The sequence below is a fragment of the Oncorhynchus mykiss genome, chromosome 17 (assembly GCF_057628025.1).
Source record: "Oncorhynchus mykiss isolate SJ-2025 chromosome 17, ASM5762802v1, whole genome shotgun sequence".
Classification (NCBI taxonomy): Eukaryota; Metazoa; Chordata; class Actinopteri; order Salmoniformes; family Salmonidae; genus Oncorhynchus; species Oncorhynchus mykiss.
In genome coordinates this window covers 33,962,694-33,980,600 of record NC_143038.1, presented here as the reverse complement: position 1 = coordinate 33,980,600, position 17,907 = coordinate 33,962,694, and the positions used below count along the sequence as shown (strand labels likewise).

General features: G+C 44.1%; 1 protein-coding gene across 4 annotated transcripts in view; it reads right to left on the bottom strand.

Annotated features, from left to right (window-relative positions):
• LOC110494989 (laminin subunit beta-3) overlaps positions 1-17,535 on the bottom strand; it is a 30,512-nt gene extending 12,977 nt beyond the window's left edge. The window contains exons 1-8 of one of the 4 annotated variants that reach the window (XM_036948179.2): positions 17,402-17,535; positions 17,123-17,174; positions 16,763-16,917; positions 5,514-5,628; positions 5,339-5,412; positions 5,024-5,215; positions 4,785-4,848; positions 4,368-4,555 (exon numbers count right to left, since the gene is read on the bottom strand). In XM_036948179.2, the coding sequence (XP_036804074.2) occupies positions 4,368-4,555; positions 4,785-4,848; positions 5,024-5,215; positions 5,339-5,412; positions 5,514-5,628; positions 16,763-16,917; positions 17,123-17,147 (813 nt within the window). In that variant the 5' untranslated portion in view covers positions 17,148-17,174; positions 17,402-17,535. Of the gene's footprint in view, positions 1-3,146; positions 3,168-4,367; positions 4,556-4,784; positions 4,849-5,023; positions 5,216-5,338; positions 5,413-5,513; positions 5,629-11,486; positions 11,627-13,307; positions 13,447-16,762; positions 16,918-17,122; positions 17,175-17,401 lie in introns of those variants that run through there. The other 3 variants (XM_090205271.1, XM_036948181.2, XM_090205272.1) reach the window with 3 other exon arrangements.
• Between the last annotated feature and the right edge of the window lie 372 nt (positions 17,536-17,907).

The following is a 17,907-nucleotide window of genomic DNA, read 5'->3' as shown; positions in this document are numbered from 1 at the left end:
GGCAAACCTACTGCAAATTGAGAAATCATGTGACTGAACAGAACAAAAATAATAAAAAACTATACTATGAAACAAGGATAAAGTATATAAAGAATTATAGTAAAACGCTTTGGAGCACCTTAAATTACATTTTGGGCAAAAAGGCATACTAAGCTCAATCATTCATTTATTGAATGAGATGGCTCATTCATCACAAAACCCACTGATATTGCCAACTTTATTCATTTTTTAATTGACAAGATTAGCAAATTTAGGCATGACATGCCAGCAACAAACGCAGAACCAACACATCCAAGTATAACTGATCAAATTATGAAAGACAAGTGTTGTAATTTTGAATTCAGTAAAGTGAATGTGGAAGAGGTGAAAACATGATTGTTGTCTATCAAAAATGACAAGGGTCTATCAAAAATGACAAGGGTCTTGACAATTTGGACGGAAAATTACTAAGGATGATAGCGGAGTATATTGCCACTCCTATTTGCCATCTCTTCTATCTAAGCTTACAAAAAAATGTGTGCCCTCAGGCCTGAAGGGAAGCAAAAGTCAAATCCACTACCCAAGAACAGTAAAGCCCCATTTACTGGCTCAAATAACTGACCAATCAGCCTGTTACCAAGGCTTAGTGAACTTTAGGAAAAAATGGTGTTTGACCAGATACAATGCTAGTTTACAGGTAATAAATTAACAACAGACGTTCAGCATGCTTATAGAGAAATGCATTCAAACATGCACATTCAACTTACCCAAATGACTGATGATTTGCTGAGAGAAATTGATAATAAAAGATAGTGGGAGCTGTTTTGTTAGACTTCAGTGCGGCTTTAGACATTATCGATCATAGTATACTGCTATAAAAATGTATATGTTATGGCTTTATACCCCTTTACACTGTGGATTGAGAGTTACCCGTCTAACAGAACACAGAGGGTGTTCTTTAATGGTAGCCTCTCCAACATAATCCAGGTAGAATCAGGCATTCCCCAGGGTAGGTGTCTAGGCCCCTTACTTTTTAAAATCTTTACTAATGACCTGCCACTGGTTCTGAGTAAAGCCTGTGTGTCTATGTATGTGGATGACTCAACACTATACACGTCAGCTACTACAGTGAGTGAAATCACTGCAACACTTAACAAAGAGCTGCAGTCAGTTTCAGATTAGGTGGCAATAAATAGCTTAGTCCCACATATTTCAAACTAAAAGCATTATATTGAGACAAATCATTCACTAAACCTCAACTAAATCTTGTAATGAACAATGTGGAAATTGTGCAAGTTGAGAAGACTAAACTGCTTGGAGTAACCTTGGATTGTAAACTGTTTGGTGCAACAGTAGCTAAGATGAGGAGAGGCATGTCCATATTAAAGTGCTGCTCTACCTTCTTAACAACAATATCCACAAGGCAGGTCCTACAGACCCTAGAGGGACTTGGGAAAATTACAACTGGCCCAGAACATGGCAGCACGGCTGGCCCTTAAATGTACATGAAGAGCTAACATTAATAATATGCATGTCAATCTCTCATGGCTCAAAGTGGAGGAGAGATTGACTTCATCACTACTTGCTTTTGTAAGAAGTATTGACTTGTTGAATGCACAGAGCTGTCTGTTTAAACTACTCGCACACAGCTCGGACACCAATGCATACCCACAAGACATGCCACCAGAGGTCTCTTCACAGTTCTCAAGTCCAGAACGGACTATGACAGGCGCACAGTACTACATACAGCCATGTAGCCATGGCTCTCTCTATTCCACATCAAGTAACTCACGCAAGCAGTAAAATCTGATTTAAAAAAAAAATACAGATAAAAATACACCATGTGGAACAACGAGGACTGTGAAGAGTCACAAACACAGGTACAAACACACATAACATACACAATATATACACACGTACACCTGGATTGTGTGTGGTAGTAGAGTAGTGGCCTGAGGGCACACACTTAATGTATTGTGAAATCTGTGGGAAAATGTATTTTAATGTTTAGAATGTATATTATAATGTAAATTACTGCCTTCATTATTGCTGGACCCCAGGAGGAGTAGCTGCTGCCAAGGGGATCCATAATAAATATAAATAAATATAAATAGGTCAGGAATGGAAAATGGAACAGAAATTAATTATTTAGGCTATATTATTTTAATTATTTCAAGGCTCTAGCCTACAAAGAAATACATTGTGAAGCATTTGTGAGTGCGACACACTATGCTGGTTGGGAGTCAGGGACATTAAACGCTCAGCATTTAAACATTTTGTTGTATAAAATCATTTTAATCTATAAATGGTCCATATGGGTTGTGACCTACTTAGAATTAAATGTAAAAATAAACAAAAAATGTCTCATTAGGCTCAGTCTACAGTGCCTTTAAATTCATTTTTAGAAACACCAGTTTGGCCAGAGTCTGTGGTTTCTGGCTCATGTGATGGTGCCTGGAGAGCAGGCCAGTAGCGAAGAATATCCTCTTCACGCTTGCAGAACCACTAGGGATGCTAAATACCCTTTTGTCCACTCTTGCCAGGCTGGACAGGGATGCAGAGTTTTCTTCTTCTATAGGTAGGTCTAAAAGGTTTTTAGGCAAAATAACCCATTCAAAACAGAAAGCTCCTTAGAAGTTGGAATATGCCAGGCCTATTGGGCCAAAATCAATAATGGCTTATTGTATAGATGATAATAGAACAAAAATGAAGGAAACTTTTGAAGGATCTGATTTTACATTTATAAATACTTTGCTACAATGACTCATTAGCTACCCACCTTGTTCCTGTCTTGTAACATGTGCATGTAGTAAGTACACCATCATGCTTTTGGGATAGGTGTCTTTTCAACTCCATGACTAGCTAAAGCAAGTGGCTATAGCAGCACACAAGTAGACTACAAATGCATGCTGGGCTGGGCATGACGTGAGCACATGAAGTGAGCTCTATTGGAGTGGGCGAGAAAGCCGATGCTCCATCCTTTGGAAATTTCGCTCCACGCTCCAGTCAAATTGGGCTCGCTTCTCGCTTCGCTCCGCTCACATACTCTGGTTGGGTATAGGTGGTTGGTAATAGTCTTAGGCAGACAGCAGTTGGCCTGTAGATGTGTGTTGTATGTGGTAGGTATACTATAACTGTGTGTTAGGTGGTTGGCAGTGGTATCATACCTGTGTGCTAGGCATCTGGTTGGCAGTGGTATCATACCTGTGTGCTAGGCATCTGGTTGGCAGTGGTATCATACCTGTGTGCTAGGCATCTGGTTGGCAGTGGTATCATACCTGTGTGCTAGGCATCTGGTTGGCAGTAGTATCATACCTGTGTGCTAGGCATCTGGTTGGCAGTGGTATCATACCTGTGTGCTAGGCATCTGGTTGGCAGTGGTATCATACCTGTGTGCTAGGCATCTGGTTGGCAGTAGTATCATACCTGTGTGCTAGGCATCTGGTTGGCAGTGGTATCATACCTGTGTGCTAGGCATCTGGTTGGCAGTGGTATCATACCTGTGTGCTAGGCATCTGGTTGGCAGTTGTATCATACCTGTGTGCTAGGCATCTGGTTGGCAGTGGTATCATACCTGTGTGCTAGGCATCTGGTTGGCAGTAGTATCATACCTGTGTGCTAGGCATCTGGTTGGCAGTGGTATCATACCTGTGTGCTAGGCATCTGGTTGGCAGTGGTATCATACCTGTGTGCTAGGCATCTGGTTGGCAGTAGTATCATACCTGTGTGCTAGGCATCTGGTTGGCAGTAGTATCATACCTGTGTGCTAGGCATCTGGTTGGCAGTGGTATCATACCTGTGTGCTAGGCATCTTGTTGGCAGTAGTATCATACCTGTGTGCTAGGCATCTGGTTGGCAGTGGTATCATACCTGTGTGCTAGGCATCTGGTTGGCAGTGGTACCATACCTGTGTGCTAGGCATCTGGTTGGCAGTGGTATCATACCTGTGTGCTAGGCATCTGATTGGCAGTGGTATCATACCTGTGTGCTAGGCATCTGGTTGGCAGTGGTATCATACCTGTGTGCTAGGCATCTTGTTGGCAGTAGTATCATACCTGTGTGCTAGGCATCTGGTTGGCAGTGGTATCATACCTGTGTGCTAGGCATCTGGTTGGCAGTGGTACCATACCTGTGTGCTAGGCATCTGGTTGGCAGTGGTATCATACCTGTGTGCTAGGCATCTGATTGGCAGTGGTATCATACCTGTGTGCTAGGCATCTGGTTGGCAGTGGTATCATACCTGTGTGCTAGGCATCTGATTGGCAGTGGTATCATACCTGTGTGCTAGGCATCTGGTTGGCAGTGGTATCATACCTGTGTGCTAGGCATCTGGTTGGCAGTGGTATCATACCTGTGTGCTAGGCATCTGGTTGGCAGTAGTATCATACCTGTGTGCTAGGCATCTGGTAGGCAGTAGTATCCTGCAGACAGCGGTTGGCATGGCCGTGGCAGAGGCAGGTGCCCATCACTGTCATCTCTCCGAGGGCATAAAACAGAGAGGGGGTGCGGCCGGGCAAGCGGGGCACAGCACCCAGCTCAGTCAACTTCACCCGCAGGCCTGTCAATCCTGACACCTCTGGGGACCGAGAGAGAGCTGTCAATCACTGGGCAAAGCATCTCATTGAATCAGGGATGTTCAATCATGAAAGATGTAAGTGGCTCTGGAGGAGAGCACTTGCTAAATGGCTAAAATATAATGCATAAGGACATTACATTGTCCATAGTAACAGTGGGTGTTGTCCATAGTAACAGTGGGTGAGTGTCATGGATGGGTAAGGGAATATGGTTGATCATGTTTATCTTACCTTGAATCTTCTGCCCATTGGGGACGCTGATGCTAGAGAACTGGCCCAAGGGGCTGAACTGAATCTGTGTAATGCAATGAGGAAAATCAAAAAGAGGAACAGCAGAACATTTCATCTCTGGATAACACAAATTATCATGGGAATTTCCTCCAGTTTCCAACATTGTTACCCCGTTATCTCATAAACCCGACCCTACATTGTGGGAGCTAACTGTCTGCCTAGGGAGACTACACCCTTACGGTCTGGTCCTGGTAAGAGTTAGCAGGGACGGGGGGTAGGGTGTAGCAGTAGGTCTGGTCCAGAGAGCGTGGCATAGTCATGGCAATGCCAGGGAAGGCCGAGCGACAGTCTGAGGCCATGTAGAGTGACGGTTGCCAGGTTTGACCATTATCCAACGTCCTCTCCACCACCAGCGCACTAGGACGGGGACCCTGTGTATAGAGGCAACCGTAAAATCAGTCCATAAGATTGTACAGCATTTGAAAAAAAAATACAATTCTGCCCTTGCACATTGGAAAAGCCCTGACCATGCTGCTCTGGCAGCTGGGTCTTACCTTGAAGGTCAGAATGATGGTGTCCAGCTGAAACAGGTTCTGTAGGTCCAACTGTAGGGTGACCGGACTCACGTCTAAAGAAACATAGGTTGTCTTTATTTTGGTGGGTCACATTAAGAACGTTTTAGGATGGGTCACTCACAACATGTGTCCTGTAGCTCTGTAATCCCCTCACCTTTCCTGGCCTGCCACCACCTGTTGGGTCCAGCGGTGGATAGAACGTTCTGGATTGTGTGAGCCAACTGACTGGATGGGTTCCTGGAGTCACAGGTACAGCACTTCATCCTCCACTGAGATAGAGAAAGATACTACTTAGCATAATTGACTGTATATAAGGTCATGCAAACAAAGTATGTTTGATTTTTAGAATGTAAGGGGGATATAAAAATAAATCTAAAGATATTTAAATACATCTAAACCAGATTAGATTGGTTTATCATTAACGTTAATGGTTGTGTTCCAACGGTTGTGCTCAAGCTGTGCTCTGCCCTTTGTCTTATGCAATATAACCCAGAACTGTAACAGTACACACACAGTGTGTGTTTGTGTTTGGGCATGCATGCATGCGTACGTGTGTGTCCCCTGACCTCTTTGTAGAGAATGTGAGTTATTTGTCAGCACACATTCAAACAGCACACTATTCGTGGGAGGTTTATATGCCTTCACTTTGACAAGAAATCCTCATTTATCAGACACATGTGGACTGAGGGAACGCGAGAGCAATCACACAGCAACAAGACAGAACAAGGTATCAGTTTCTCCTCCAACACAATGGAACCACTCACAACGACCAATGTGCAAGTAAATGTTCATGTGGATCTTCCCACAGACCCCACAGATAACACTGAGGTAAAGCCATGATATCTCAAATCAATACAACGCTGATGGGAAGGCTCTTGCATAACACTAGTGAAGTGGTTTTTCTACATGCATTATGTGACCCAAGATCACTTGGTCCACACACAGGACTAAAGTCTGCAAAAACACTACAGTGAATAGTGTAGTATTTACTGTAGTATACTGTAGTATTTACAGTTAACTATGGTATAAATATTGTAGTAAAAGAAAACTAGTATATACTACAGTAAATCATGTAGTGTTTTTGCAGACTGTAGTATACTGTAATATTTACTGTAGTGTTTTTACAGACTGTAGTATATTGTAATTTTTACTGTAGTGTTTTTGTTTTATTATCTTTGACATGGAAGTGGAGGCTTTCTCCTTCAGGAATCCTACTGGAAAAATACTAAAAGAGCAAATGTTCCATAACCTGTAGGTATGTAGGACTGGGGTCTGAACCGCTAATTCAGCGCTTCGCTTCGTTTCTATAACCTGTAGGGTTCCCACTAACGTCTGTCCCATATTGAGATATTGGAGAGGGTAATGGGCAGGGTATTTGAAAATAAGATACTGTAGAATTTACTATAGTAAAAAAAAAAAGGTTGTGTTTTTGCAAACTGTAGTGTATTTGTGGATTATTTCTATTTTTTATAATACTTTCGTATTTACTATAGTATTTTACAGTATATTACAATGTTTTATAATAAGTACTACACACGACCCAGGGATACTACAGTGTGTACTATAGTATTCTACAGTATACTTCTGTTTACTATAGAATGCTATAGTAAGTATTGTAGTACTCTCAGTAGTAATCACTACCAATACCTCCAATGACCCTCCCCTCCAGCCCCCTCGTCTCCACTACCCTACACCTCCACCTCCACCTCAGCTTGCCCTGGTCGGAGCGGGTTGGGACTGGGGCTGGAGCAGTTACTTGGCCTGAGTCAGGCTGGCTGGCCTCTCTAGTCTGTCACAGAGGCCATGGCTTTGTACCCCACCGGGTGAAAGGTTACACTGGACATTTCAACACCAGCTATGGCCACTGTCAATTTATCCAGCTTGCTCGTTCTCTTTTTACTACTCTCGTTTTCCCTCTCCAGGCACCATCGCATGAGCGACTCTGGCCAAACTGGAGTTTCTAAAAATGTATTCAAAGGCACTGTAGACTGAAGCTAATAAGGCATTCTTTCGTTTAATTTGTATTTAATTATAAGTCACAGCCCATATGCGCAATTTATAGACTAAAATGATTTAATACAACGAAATGTTATCTAAGTTAACATATGGCATTGTTTTAAGATGGTCATACCAAGGACTACTTAGCTATTTGATTGTGAATTTTAAGACTCCTTAACGTACAGTGCCTTGCGAAAGTATTCGGCCCCCTTGAACTTTGCGACCTTTTGCCACATTTCAGGCTTCAAACATAAAGATATAAAACTGTATTTTTTTGTGAAGAATCAACAACAAGTGGGACACAATCATGAAGTGGAACGACATTTATTGGATACTTCAAACTTTTTTAACAAATCAAAAACTGAAAAATTGGGCGTGCAAAATTATTCAGCCTCCTTAAGTTAATACTTTGTAGCGCCACCTTTTGATGCGATTACAGCTGTAAGTCGCTTGGGGTATGTCTCTATCAGTTTTGCACATCGAGAGACTGAAATTTTTTCCCATTCCTCCTTGCAAAACAGCACGAGCTCAGTGAGGTTGGATGGAGAGCATTTGTGAACAGCAGTGTTCAGTTCTTTCCACAGATTCTCGATTGGATTCAGGTCTGGACTTTGACTTGGCCATTCTAACACCTGGATATGTTTATTTTTGAACCATTCCATTGTAGATTTCCTTTATGTTTTGGATCATTGTCTTGTTGGAAGACAAATCTCCGTCCCAGTCTCAGGTCTTTTGCAGACTCCATCAGGTTTTCCAGAATGGTCCTGTATTTGGCTCCATCCATCTTCCCATCAATTTTAACCATCTTCCCTGTCCCTGCTGAAGAAAAGCAGGCCCAAACCATGATGCTGCCACCACCATGTTTGACAGTGGGTATGGTGTGTTCAGGATGATGAGCTGTGTTGCTTTTACGCCAAACATAACGTTTTGCATTGTTGCCAAAAAGTTCAATTTTGGTTTCATCTGACCAGAGCACCTTCTTCCACATGTTTGGTGTGTCTCCCAGGTGGCTTGTGGCAAACTTTAAACAACACTTTTTATGGATATCTTTAAGAAATGTCTTTCTTCTTGCCACTCTTCCATAAAGGCCAGATTTGTGCAATATACGACTGATTGTTGTCCTATGGACAGAGTCTCCCACCTTAGCTGTAGATCTCTGTAGTTCATCCAGAGTGATCATGGGCCTCTTGGCTGCATCTCTGATCAGTCTTCTCCTTGTATGAGCTGAAAGTTTAGAGGGACGGCCAGGTCTTGGTAGATTTGCAGTGGTCTGATACTCCTTCCATTTCAATATTATCGCTTGCACAGTGCTCCTTGGGATGTTTAAAGCTTGGGAAATCTTTTTGTATCCAAATCCGGCTTTAAACTTCTTCACAACAGTATCTCGGACCTGCCTGGTGTGTTCCTTGTTCTTCATGATGCTCTCTGCGCTTTTGACGGACCTCTGAGACTATCACAGTGCAGGTGCATTTATACGGAGACTTGATTACACACAGATGGATTGTATTTATCATCATTAGTCATTTAGGTCAACATTGGATCATTCAGAGATCCTCACTGAACTTCTGGAGAGAGTTTGCTGCACTGAAAGTAAAGGGGCTGAATAATTTTGCACGCCCAATTTACAGTTTTATATCTTTATGTTTGAAGCCTGAAATGTGGCAAAAGGTCGCAAAGTTCAAGGGGGGCGAATACTTTCGCAAGGCACTGTATCAGAACATTGTCTTTGTCGGAACATTCTCTCTCTCTCTCTCTCTCTCTCTCTCGCTCTCGCTTACTCACTCTCTTTCTCTCTCCTTCTGCTGACCCCCCCCCCCAATCCCTCCGAACCACGATTTCAAAAGTCAACAGGCAAGCTGCTGATTTCGTCAAACAAACGAAAATCTGTCTGCACACATGCGCCCACACACGTCTGCGCACACACACACACACTTACTGCAGTTTCAGTGTACAAACACATTATTAATACACTGTTATAGACAGAAATATGTCCACTAATGTGTGAAGTATAGTCCATGTTGTATAACAACTTTAGACTGTAATGTCGATTGGATGGCAATGATGTGATAATATTATTGTCTTCTGGTAAAGTCCCTGTGAATTGTTCCCTAACCAATGGCGTGGTAAAGAGGGAAATATATTCTCCTGTACTGTATGGGGAGATGCATGTCCTGACAGAATTGAAAAGTTCAGAATTCAGAACACCCTTGATAAAGATGAGGAAAAATGGCTGCATACAATAAGTAATTCAAATACTCATCTATATTGTGTCCTATGGGACTCCCAATCACATCCGCCGTGATTGGGTGTCCCATTGGGCGGCTCACAATTGGCCCAGTGTCGTCTGGGTTTGGCCGGGGTAGGCCGTCATTGTAAATAGGAATTTGTTCTTAACTGACTTGCCTACTTAAATAAAGGTTAAATATAAATACAAATGAAATGGTCTGACAAACACCACTCTGTCACCTTTCACCACAGATGTGGAAGAGGGAAGGGTAATATTGGCGGATGCGGTGGATTTTGATGGGGACTTTTGTGTTGTGTTAATTAGATTTCCACAGGGTTAATTTAATACAATGAAACACTGTTTAAACACTTAATGTCCCTGACTCCCTACCAGCCTAGCATGTCGCACTCACAAGTGCTTCACAATGTATTTCTTTGTAGCTACAGCCTTGAAATAATTGAAATAATATAACATAAATAATTCATTTCAGTTCCTTCTGACCTATTTAGAGTGTTTTTATATGCGGTTCAATATGACATGGAGCCTATGTGAAATTATGAGCGCTTCTAACATTCACCTTTTCATGTTTATTATAATACTTTTCATTTAAATCACATGATTTGGTTTAAATACTTCCAAACCAAATGGTAGGTCCAGGTCACATAAAAAGGATGGGTGTTGGTTGAATTGGAATTTTAATGAATGAAGCAAATGTAAAGGACTTGGAGCAGAGGGCTTCCGAGTGGCGCAGTGGTCTAAGGCACTGCATCACCACAGTCCCTGGTTTGATTCCAGGCTGTATCACAGGGGAAATGTAGGTTTGTTGTGTGCAACAGGGAGGGGATATTGCATGCAAGCTTCAAACATTTCTAGCCTGTCTGTCTATGGGTCACAGGGTTAACGTGTTATGTTCAACCCACTCCGTTTCCCACTCCGTTTCCCACCACAAAAAAACAGAAAATGGCCAAAATGATTAGAACCAGCTCACCAGCTTTTACACTATGATTTTACTGTTAGATGTTCAACGCTTCTTTTGAAACATTGATAGTTTCACCATATAAAAACTAGAGTTCAGTTCACATAACAGGGTTGACCTTAAAATTAGGGACAGGTTTTTTTTAAACTTTCAAATGAATCACTAATCATGTTAAATAAATAACAATATTCAGAAAATACTTAGTCAAAGCAAGAAAATAACCAGGGCTTTATAGTCATGGTGAAAACGTGGAGAAATGTTGGGGTTAAGTGGGTTCAAATCTTCCTGTCAGTCACAGAGGGTGCGCAGAGGGACATGTCAAAACGCAGAATTCTGTCACTTGAGCCAGTCTTTATTCATATCACAAATCTGAATGATTGAATTCTCTATGTGGTCTATATTAAAGAGCACTTCATTGAATATGATAGGCTTTTCAAATATCGGTACATCATTTCTAATTCAAATATCAAAGGGCCTCATTTTGTGGAACAACCCATATGCTCTGGCATCAGCCCTGACCCTGGTCTGTCAGTGTGTCTATTTCTGGACCAGTGGTCAGTACTTAGAGATTGACCACAAGACAGAGATGCTGAAAGGACAGCACTGTTCCTTGTTTGAGTGGCTTTCTAAGACTTTGAGTGAATGTATCTGGCTATTCATTAATTACAGAAACAACTTCCCAATTCGTCAGAACACAACCAGCAGCATCAGATGGAACACAAATTATAATTATTGTAAAAAAATAAAAAATAAGAATCCCACATATTGGAGAATTAAGATAAATGCATGCATCATTCTAGCTTAGGCTTCTAGCGTTATAGCTTACAAAGGCAGCCAATTTCTGATATTTTGCCCAATTATTGGCAAAAGACCTGATCTGATTGCTCAAAAAACGAATTAGTTAGAAAAACAAACAATTGGGTTACCTGTGTAAACACAGCCTTTTTTAAATACAGTTTGGTATCGTCTGCTTCAGACACAAGACTTCCTGGACCTGGTCAGTGTCCAGACAATCAGTGCCCCTTAGGCTGCATTCTGCTAAGGATAATATGGAGAAACTCTGCCAGACCACTGGAATCTGACCAGAATAGATTAGTCTGCCAATGTAGCAGCCTGTATCAAAGTGTGTTTGTATGGCCAGCTGGCTGGCTTTTTGGACCAGAGGACAGACACTAACGCCACAGAGGCATGGACCATGGTACCACGGGGAGAGAGTTCTGGCCTGGGCCACTCATTTTGCCCCCCCTTCTGGGCGGCAGGGTAGTGGTTAGAGCGTTGGACTAGTAACCGAAACGTTGCAAGTTCAAATCCCCAAGCTGACAAGGTACAAATCTGTCGTTCTGCCCCTGAACAGGCAGTTAGCCCACTGTTCCTAGGCTGTCATTGAAAATAAGAATTTGTTCTTAACTGACTTGCCTAGTTAAATAAACAAAGGTTAATAATTAGCCCCTTATTGGTACCTTTGAAAAAAAATTATAAAGCCATCACAATTGAATCAGATTTCCATGGTGGGTGGACTGGTGGCAATATTTGATTCCCCATTTTAAATGTCTGCATTACACTCACTGTAGGAGGCTGCTGAGGGGAGAACGGCTCATAATAATGTCCGGAACGGAGCGAATGGTATCAAAAACCTGGAGACCATGTGTTTGATGCATTTGATGCAATTCCACCTATTCTGCTTCAGTCATTAACAAGAGCCAGTTCTCCACAATTAAGGTGCCACTAACCTCCTGTGCTGTATATCTCTCAAAAATGAGAACTGTGGAAAGGTACTACACAGGGAACAATGGATAATTCTATAAATAAAGAAAAAAAAATTAACAGAAAATATATGAGTAAATATATGAGTTAAAATATATGAGTAAAAATCATAGTCTGAAATTAGGTCACAGATTGGAACCTGATATGGTTAGTAGGCTCGACCTGGTCTCGAAGCCAGCTATTGGCTAAGATCCCCTCCCTGAGGAAAATGGGACCAGCTTTGCCTTTCTCATCTCTGATTAGTTCATACCAAACCCTGAAGGAAAATCACTTTGAACCATGTTGGCTTGTTGCTATCGGCAACTCTCTGGCAACTGCCAGTGCCAAGGGCGTGTCAAGGGTAGAGGAGAGTGTTGGGCAAGAGAGAGGAGTCTCGCAGTCTCACTGTGCCAAACCAAATCCAGAAAGACACTCCAGAATAGATCTGTCAGCAGTGGACAGGAAGGCCAAGCCTCCTATCCACTCTCTCTATCACCTACTGTATCCTTGTTTCTACCCCCTCTCTCTATCCCTCTCTTCTATACCTCTTTCTGTCACACCCTGATCTGTTTCACCGGTCTTGTGCTTGTCTCCACCCCCCTCCAGGCGTCGCCCATTTTCCTTGTGCATTTATACCTGTGTTTTCTGTTTGTCTGTTGCCAGTCTGTCTTGTCTCGTCAAGCCTGCCAGAGTTTTTCCAGTACTCTTGTTTTTCTCTCTAGTCCCTGTTTCATAGTTTTCCCGGTTTTGACCACACTGCCCGCTCTGACCCTGAGCCTGCCTGCCGTTCTGTACCTTGTGACACTGCCCTGGATTACTGACCTCTGCCTGCCCTGACCCTGAGCCTACCTGCCGTTCTGTACCTTTCGGAATCTGTTCTGGGTTACTGACCTCTGCCTGCCCCTGACCTGTTGCTTGCCTGCCCCCTGTTTTTGTAATAAACTTTTGTTTCTTAGAACTGTAGCCCTCGTCCTTCCACTCATAACGATAATGTCCGAGCTTACCCGAGTTCCCCCGAGAGTTTCCGAGGTTTGCCGACTCGCATTTTTCGGAGCCGATGCAACTCGGCAGGGCTAGGCTGTCTCCAGCCGAATGCTAACGCAGACTTAACACCCAGAGTTGTCTGTATTGCGGAACTGCCAGTCATTATGTGTCATCCGGTCTTTTAAAGAGACCAGGCTCATCAGTATGTATGAGTAGACTGGTGGGCCATACAGATAGTTTTTCTTCTGCCCTTACTCGCACCCGTCTCCATACCATCCTGCTGTGGGGCGACCAGTCTATATCTCTCTGGGTTCTCATTGACTCTGGGGCCGACTAGAGTTTCATGGACGCCACCCTGGTGTCTGAGCTGGGCATCCCCACTCAGCCCCTCTCCACTCCTCTGAGCGTTAGAGCACTGGATGGGCGCTCTATAGGCAGGGTTACCCACAATACTACTCCTATCTACCTGCGTGTGTCCGGAACCACAGTGAGTCTATACAGTTTATGCTCATCAAGTCTCCTCAGGTTCCCGTGGTATTGGGGTTTTCTTGACTCCAGCGCCACAATCCCCTTATCAACTGGACTGCTGGTATTATTGTGGGCTGGAACCAGTTATGCCACGCCCATTGCTTGAAGTCTGTGCAGCCTGCCCCAGGGCATCTTCCTGTGGGCTCAGAAGAAGCCTCAAACCTCTCTGCCGTTCCCGCGGAGTACCAGGATCTCTGGGAGGTTTTCAGCATGACCTGGGCCACTTTGCTTCCTCCGAATCGACCCTATGACTGCAGGATCAATATTCTCCCGGGCACTACACCACCCCGGGGACGGCTGTATTCACTGTCGGGTCCGGAGACCGAGGCTATGAAGACGTACATCGAGGACTCCCTGGCTGCAGGGGGTATCCGTCCTTCTGCCTCCTGGAGAACCAGCTGTTTGTCAAAGCCAAAAAATGCGAATTCCATCACTCCAACATCTCCTTCCTTGGATACATCATCACTGCTGGGAATGTGCAGATCCGGAAAAGGTGAGAGCAGTGGTGGATTGGCTCCAACCCACATCCCGAGTGCAGCTGCAACGTTTCTTAGGATTTTCCTATTTCTATTGCCGATTTATCCGGAGTTACAGCACCCTGACTTCCTCCCTGTCAGCACTCACTTCTACCAAGGTCCCATTGACGTGGCACACTCATTGGGTCATCGGCCAGCCTGTCCTCCAGGTTTCATCCGCAATCCATCGGGCAGTCAGAGCGTGCCAATCAGGACCTGGAGTAGACTCTTCGGTGCCTCGTCTCGGCCAACCTCACCACCTGGAGCCAGCAACTCGTGTGGGTGGAGTATGCCCGGAACACCTTTCCCTGCTCAGCCACTGGGCTCTCGCCCTTCGAGTGCTCCATGGGTTATCAGCCCCCGCTCTTCCCGGAGCAAGAGGAAGAGGTTAACATATCCTCTGCCCAGATGTTCGTCCACCGCTGTCGGTGTACCTGGAAGAGAACTTGGCCTGCTCTTCTCAAGAACACCTCCAGGAATTATCGACAGACGGGCTGCCACCGGACCCGGCTCCCCGCTATCGTCTTGGGCAGAGGGTATGGCTGTCTACTCGGGATCTGCCCCTCCGGGTAGAGTCCAGCGAACTCGTCTTGTAAAGCCTACCATCGTTTTTCCCATACTCCTGTTTCTCTCTCTTGTCCCTGTTTTCTAGTTTTCCTGGTTTTGACCATTCTGCCTGCCCTGACCCTGAGCCATTCTATACCATTTGGACTCTGCTCTGGATTACTGACCTCTGCCTGCCCTTTAACTGTCGTTTGCCTGCCCCCTGTTTTTGTAATAAACTTTTGTTACTTCGAACTGTCTGCATCTGGGTTTTCCTGAGGTCTGATACTTTCTCCCTCTCTTCTATCCCTCTCCCTCCCTCTCTTCTGTTCCCCTCTCTCTCTGTCCTCCAGTACCCTCTGTGGGGGCACGACGGACACCCAGCCCAGCCATTAAAGGGTCACTGGCATAAGTGCCACTCCCTTGACACCGAGTGATAAAGCCCTGGCAAACTGTACTGCCCAACTCCCCCTCTGTCTGCGACTTAGCTCATCTTCAGTCAGGACATTCCACAGATCACATCACCAGGGCCGCCCCCCTTTTGAAGACCTTCAGATAAATTCCCTGCCCCCCCCAAAAAAAACCTGAGAGCAACTGCGGCCCCTCATGATGAGTTCAGATGTTTTGTGGCCCCCACTCCATCAGAGTTGTCCATCCCTGGCCTACGCTATCTCCCCTGTACTGAGTTATACAGAGCGTGTCAGAGAGATAGTCGATGCACAACCACACCCTTCGGACATGATTCAACACACACAGTCATACAGTTACAGTAGATCCACAGTCTAGACAAGGTTCTATGGCCTGGGGCACCTCTCTCCACACGCCCAACATTAAAACATCTTTCATGTTAGTGTGAGCAGCACAATCATCCAGTGAAGCACAATCACTTTGAGTAAATATCGGAACACAAAAGTGGTGAAGTTTCAAAAACTCAAGGCAGAACCCACAACCAGCAGACAGCAAAAAAAGATCTACAGTCTGGTGTGTGTGTGTGTGCCTGCAGATACATACTTGTAATTGTGAGTTTTAAGAGCAGAGTGACTGATACCTGCCCTGCCCAGCAACACCAGAGGGTGTGGCTCAGATGAAAGGCTCGACTGTAAATCAAACAGGCAGCAACACAAACTCTTGTCCTTTTACCTGCTTTTACCTCCTAGTTTGTCATGAACAAAAGGATGTTTCAAACTTGTCCCACAAATAAACCTACAAAAATACACCTACAGTAATTCAATAACTAAAGTATTCTGAGAAAAGAAATGTGCTCCCTGTCAACACATTACATTTGATTTTCTTTGTTTTCAAATCAAACAAATAAATCCCCATCCAATGTTTTTCTCTTCAGGAACTTAGCAACCAAGACTGCGGTCAAATGTAGTTGCAACATCTGGCATCTGTGTGTCTCTGGCACCAGATCCAGACAATTTCACAAATTACACCAATCAGTTCTCCCCTGGCTCTCTATCCATCCACCCTCTCCCTCTCCCCATTCCATCCGTGCACCCTCTGCCCTGGTCTCCTACTGTGCATGGTCAGCACAAGGAGAGCAACAGTCATGCACCTCCAATCTGGACATTGTGTGCGTGTGTGTGCTTGCATTTGTGTCTGCCTGTATGTTTTGTCTGTCTCTCGGTCTTCTGTCTTTATACATGCAAGTCTGTCTGTCTGTCTGTCTGTCTGTCTTTCTGTCTTTCTGTCTTGTCTTGTCTTGTCTTGTCTTGTCTGTCTCTCATGTTTGACTCCATAAAGTTATAGCTGCCCTACAAACCTGAAATGTTACACATTAAAACCCTGGTGAACAACTCATAACAATTAACAGCTATTGCCCCACTTTTCTCCCTTCCCTTACAGTGCCTCCGGTGTCTTTCATAGCAATAAGAGAAGGGTCTTACCTGTCCAAAGTAGGTGCAAAACACCTCAGAACCGGTAAGGCCGCAGGTGGAGGAGGCATGAAGCTGATGTTCCCTACCGAGGAGCAGGTCTCCCATAGGGGGGTAACAGGCCCCCCGAGAACAGTCCCTCTGGGTCACAGCCACTGCTGTCAGGGCTGGGGGAGGAGATCAATTCATCATTATCATCACAGATAGAAGTGTCAACCCAATTACACATTTCCTCACATCCTACACGAAACTATCGCCACAATCTGAATGTTAAGACGAAATGAAAAAATATTTGATATAACTGTAACAACTCAATGATCATTTTCAATTAGAAATCAATGAAGTGCTAACACAAATATCGTGGGCACATACCTGCTAAGTGGAATAAAATCCACATCTTTGGTTCCTACTATGAAAAATTATTCTAAAGACAAAAAGGTCAATAAACAATACAGCCAACAATACAGCAAAAAAATGTCAAAGGTCAGACATTCACGACAAAGACTAGATAATTGGTTGACTGAATAACTGGGAGAAATTACCAATACAGTAAATGGCTACATGAACACAAAACATTTTGAATGACATTGAAAATAAAAAGTCAAATAACCAGTGAAAGTGAATTGTTAATCCATGGAAGTGAGGACTCACCAGTTGTAGGTGTATGTACGTAGACACGGGTGTGTGAGTGCTGCTCAGAATCCTTACAAACACTGTCTCACCTGGGCCTCACGATACAGTGTGTCAGAAAGGTAGCTGGCAGACACACGCCTCCCCTCCGCAACCTGCCGGGATGAATACATCACACCTTAATTGGGGAGGACCTGTATGTGCTAATTGCTGGAGTGGAATAAGTGGAATGGTATCAAATACATCAAACACATGGTTTCCGTGTGTTTTGATGCCATTCCATTCGCTCTGTTCTGGCCATTATTATGAGCCGCCCTCCCCTCAGCAGCCTCCAGTGGAAAACATACACACACGAGATAGAACTTCACGTCGGACATCTATCAACAACATATTCTTCAAAAAAGGGAGGCTCATCCAAAACTAAACAGTGGCGCGATCAACCACACTGAAGAACATAAACAGTTCTCTGTAGCGATGTGGTAAAATATGGTTGTGGGATCGGTGGTTGGGTCAGCAGCTTGTCTCAG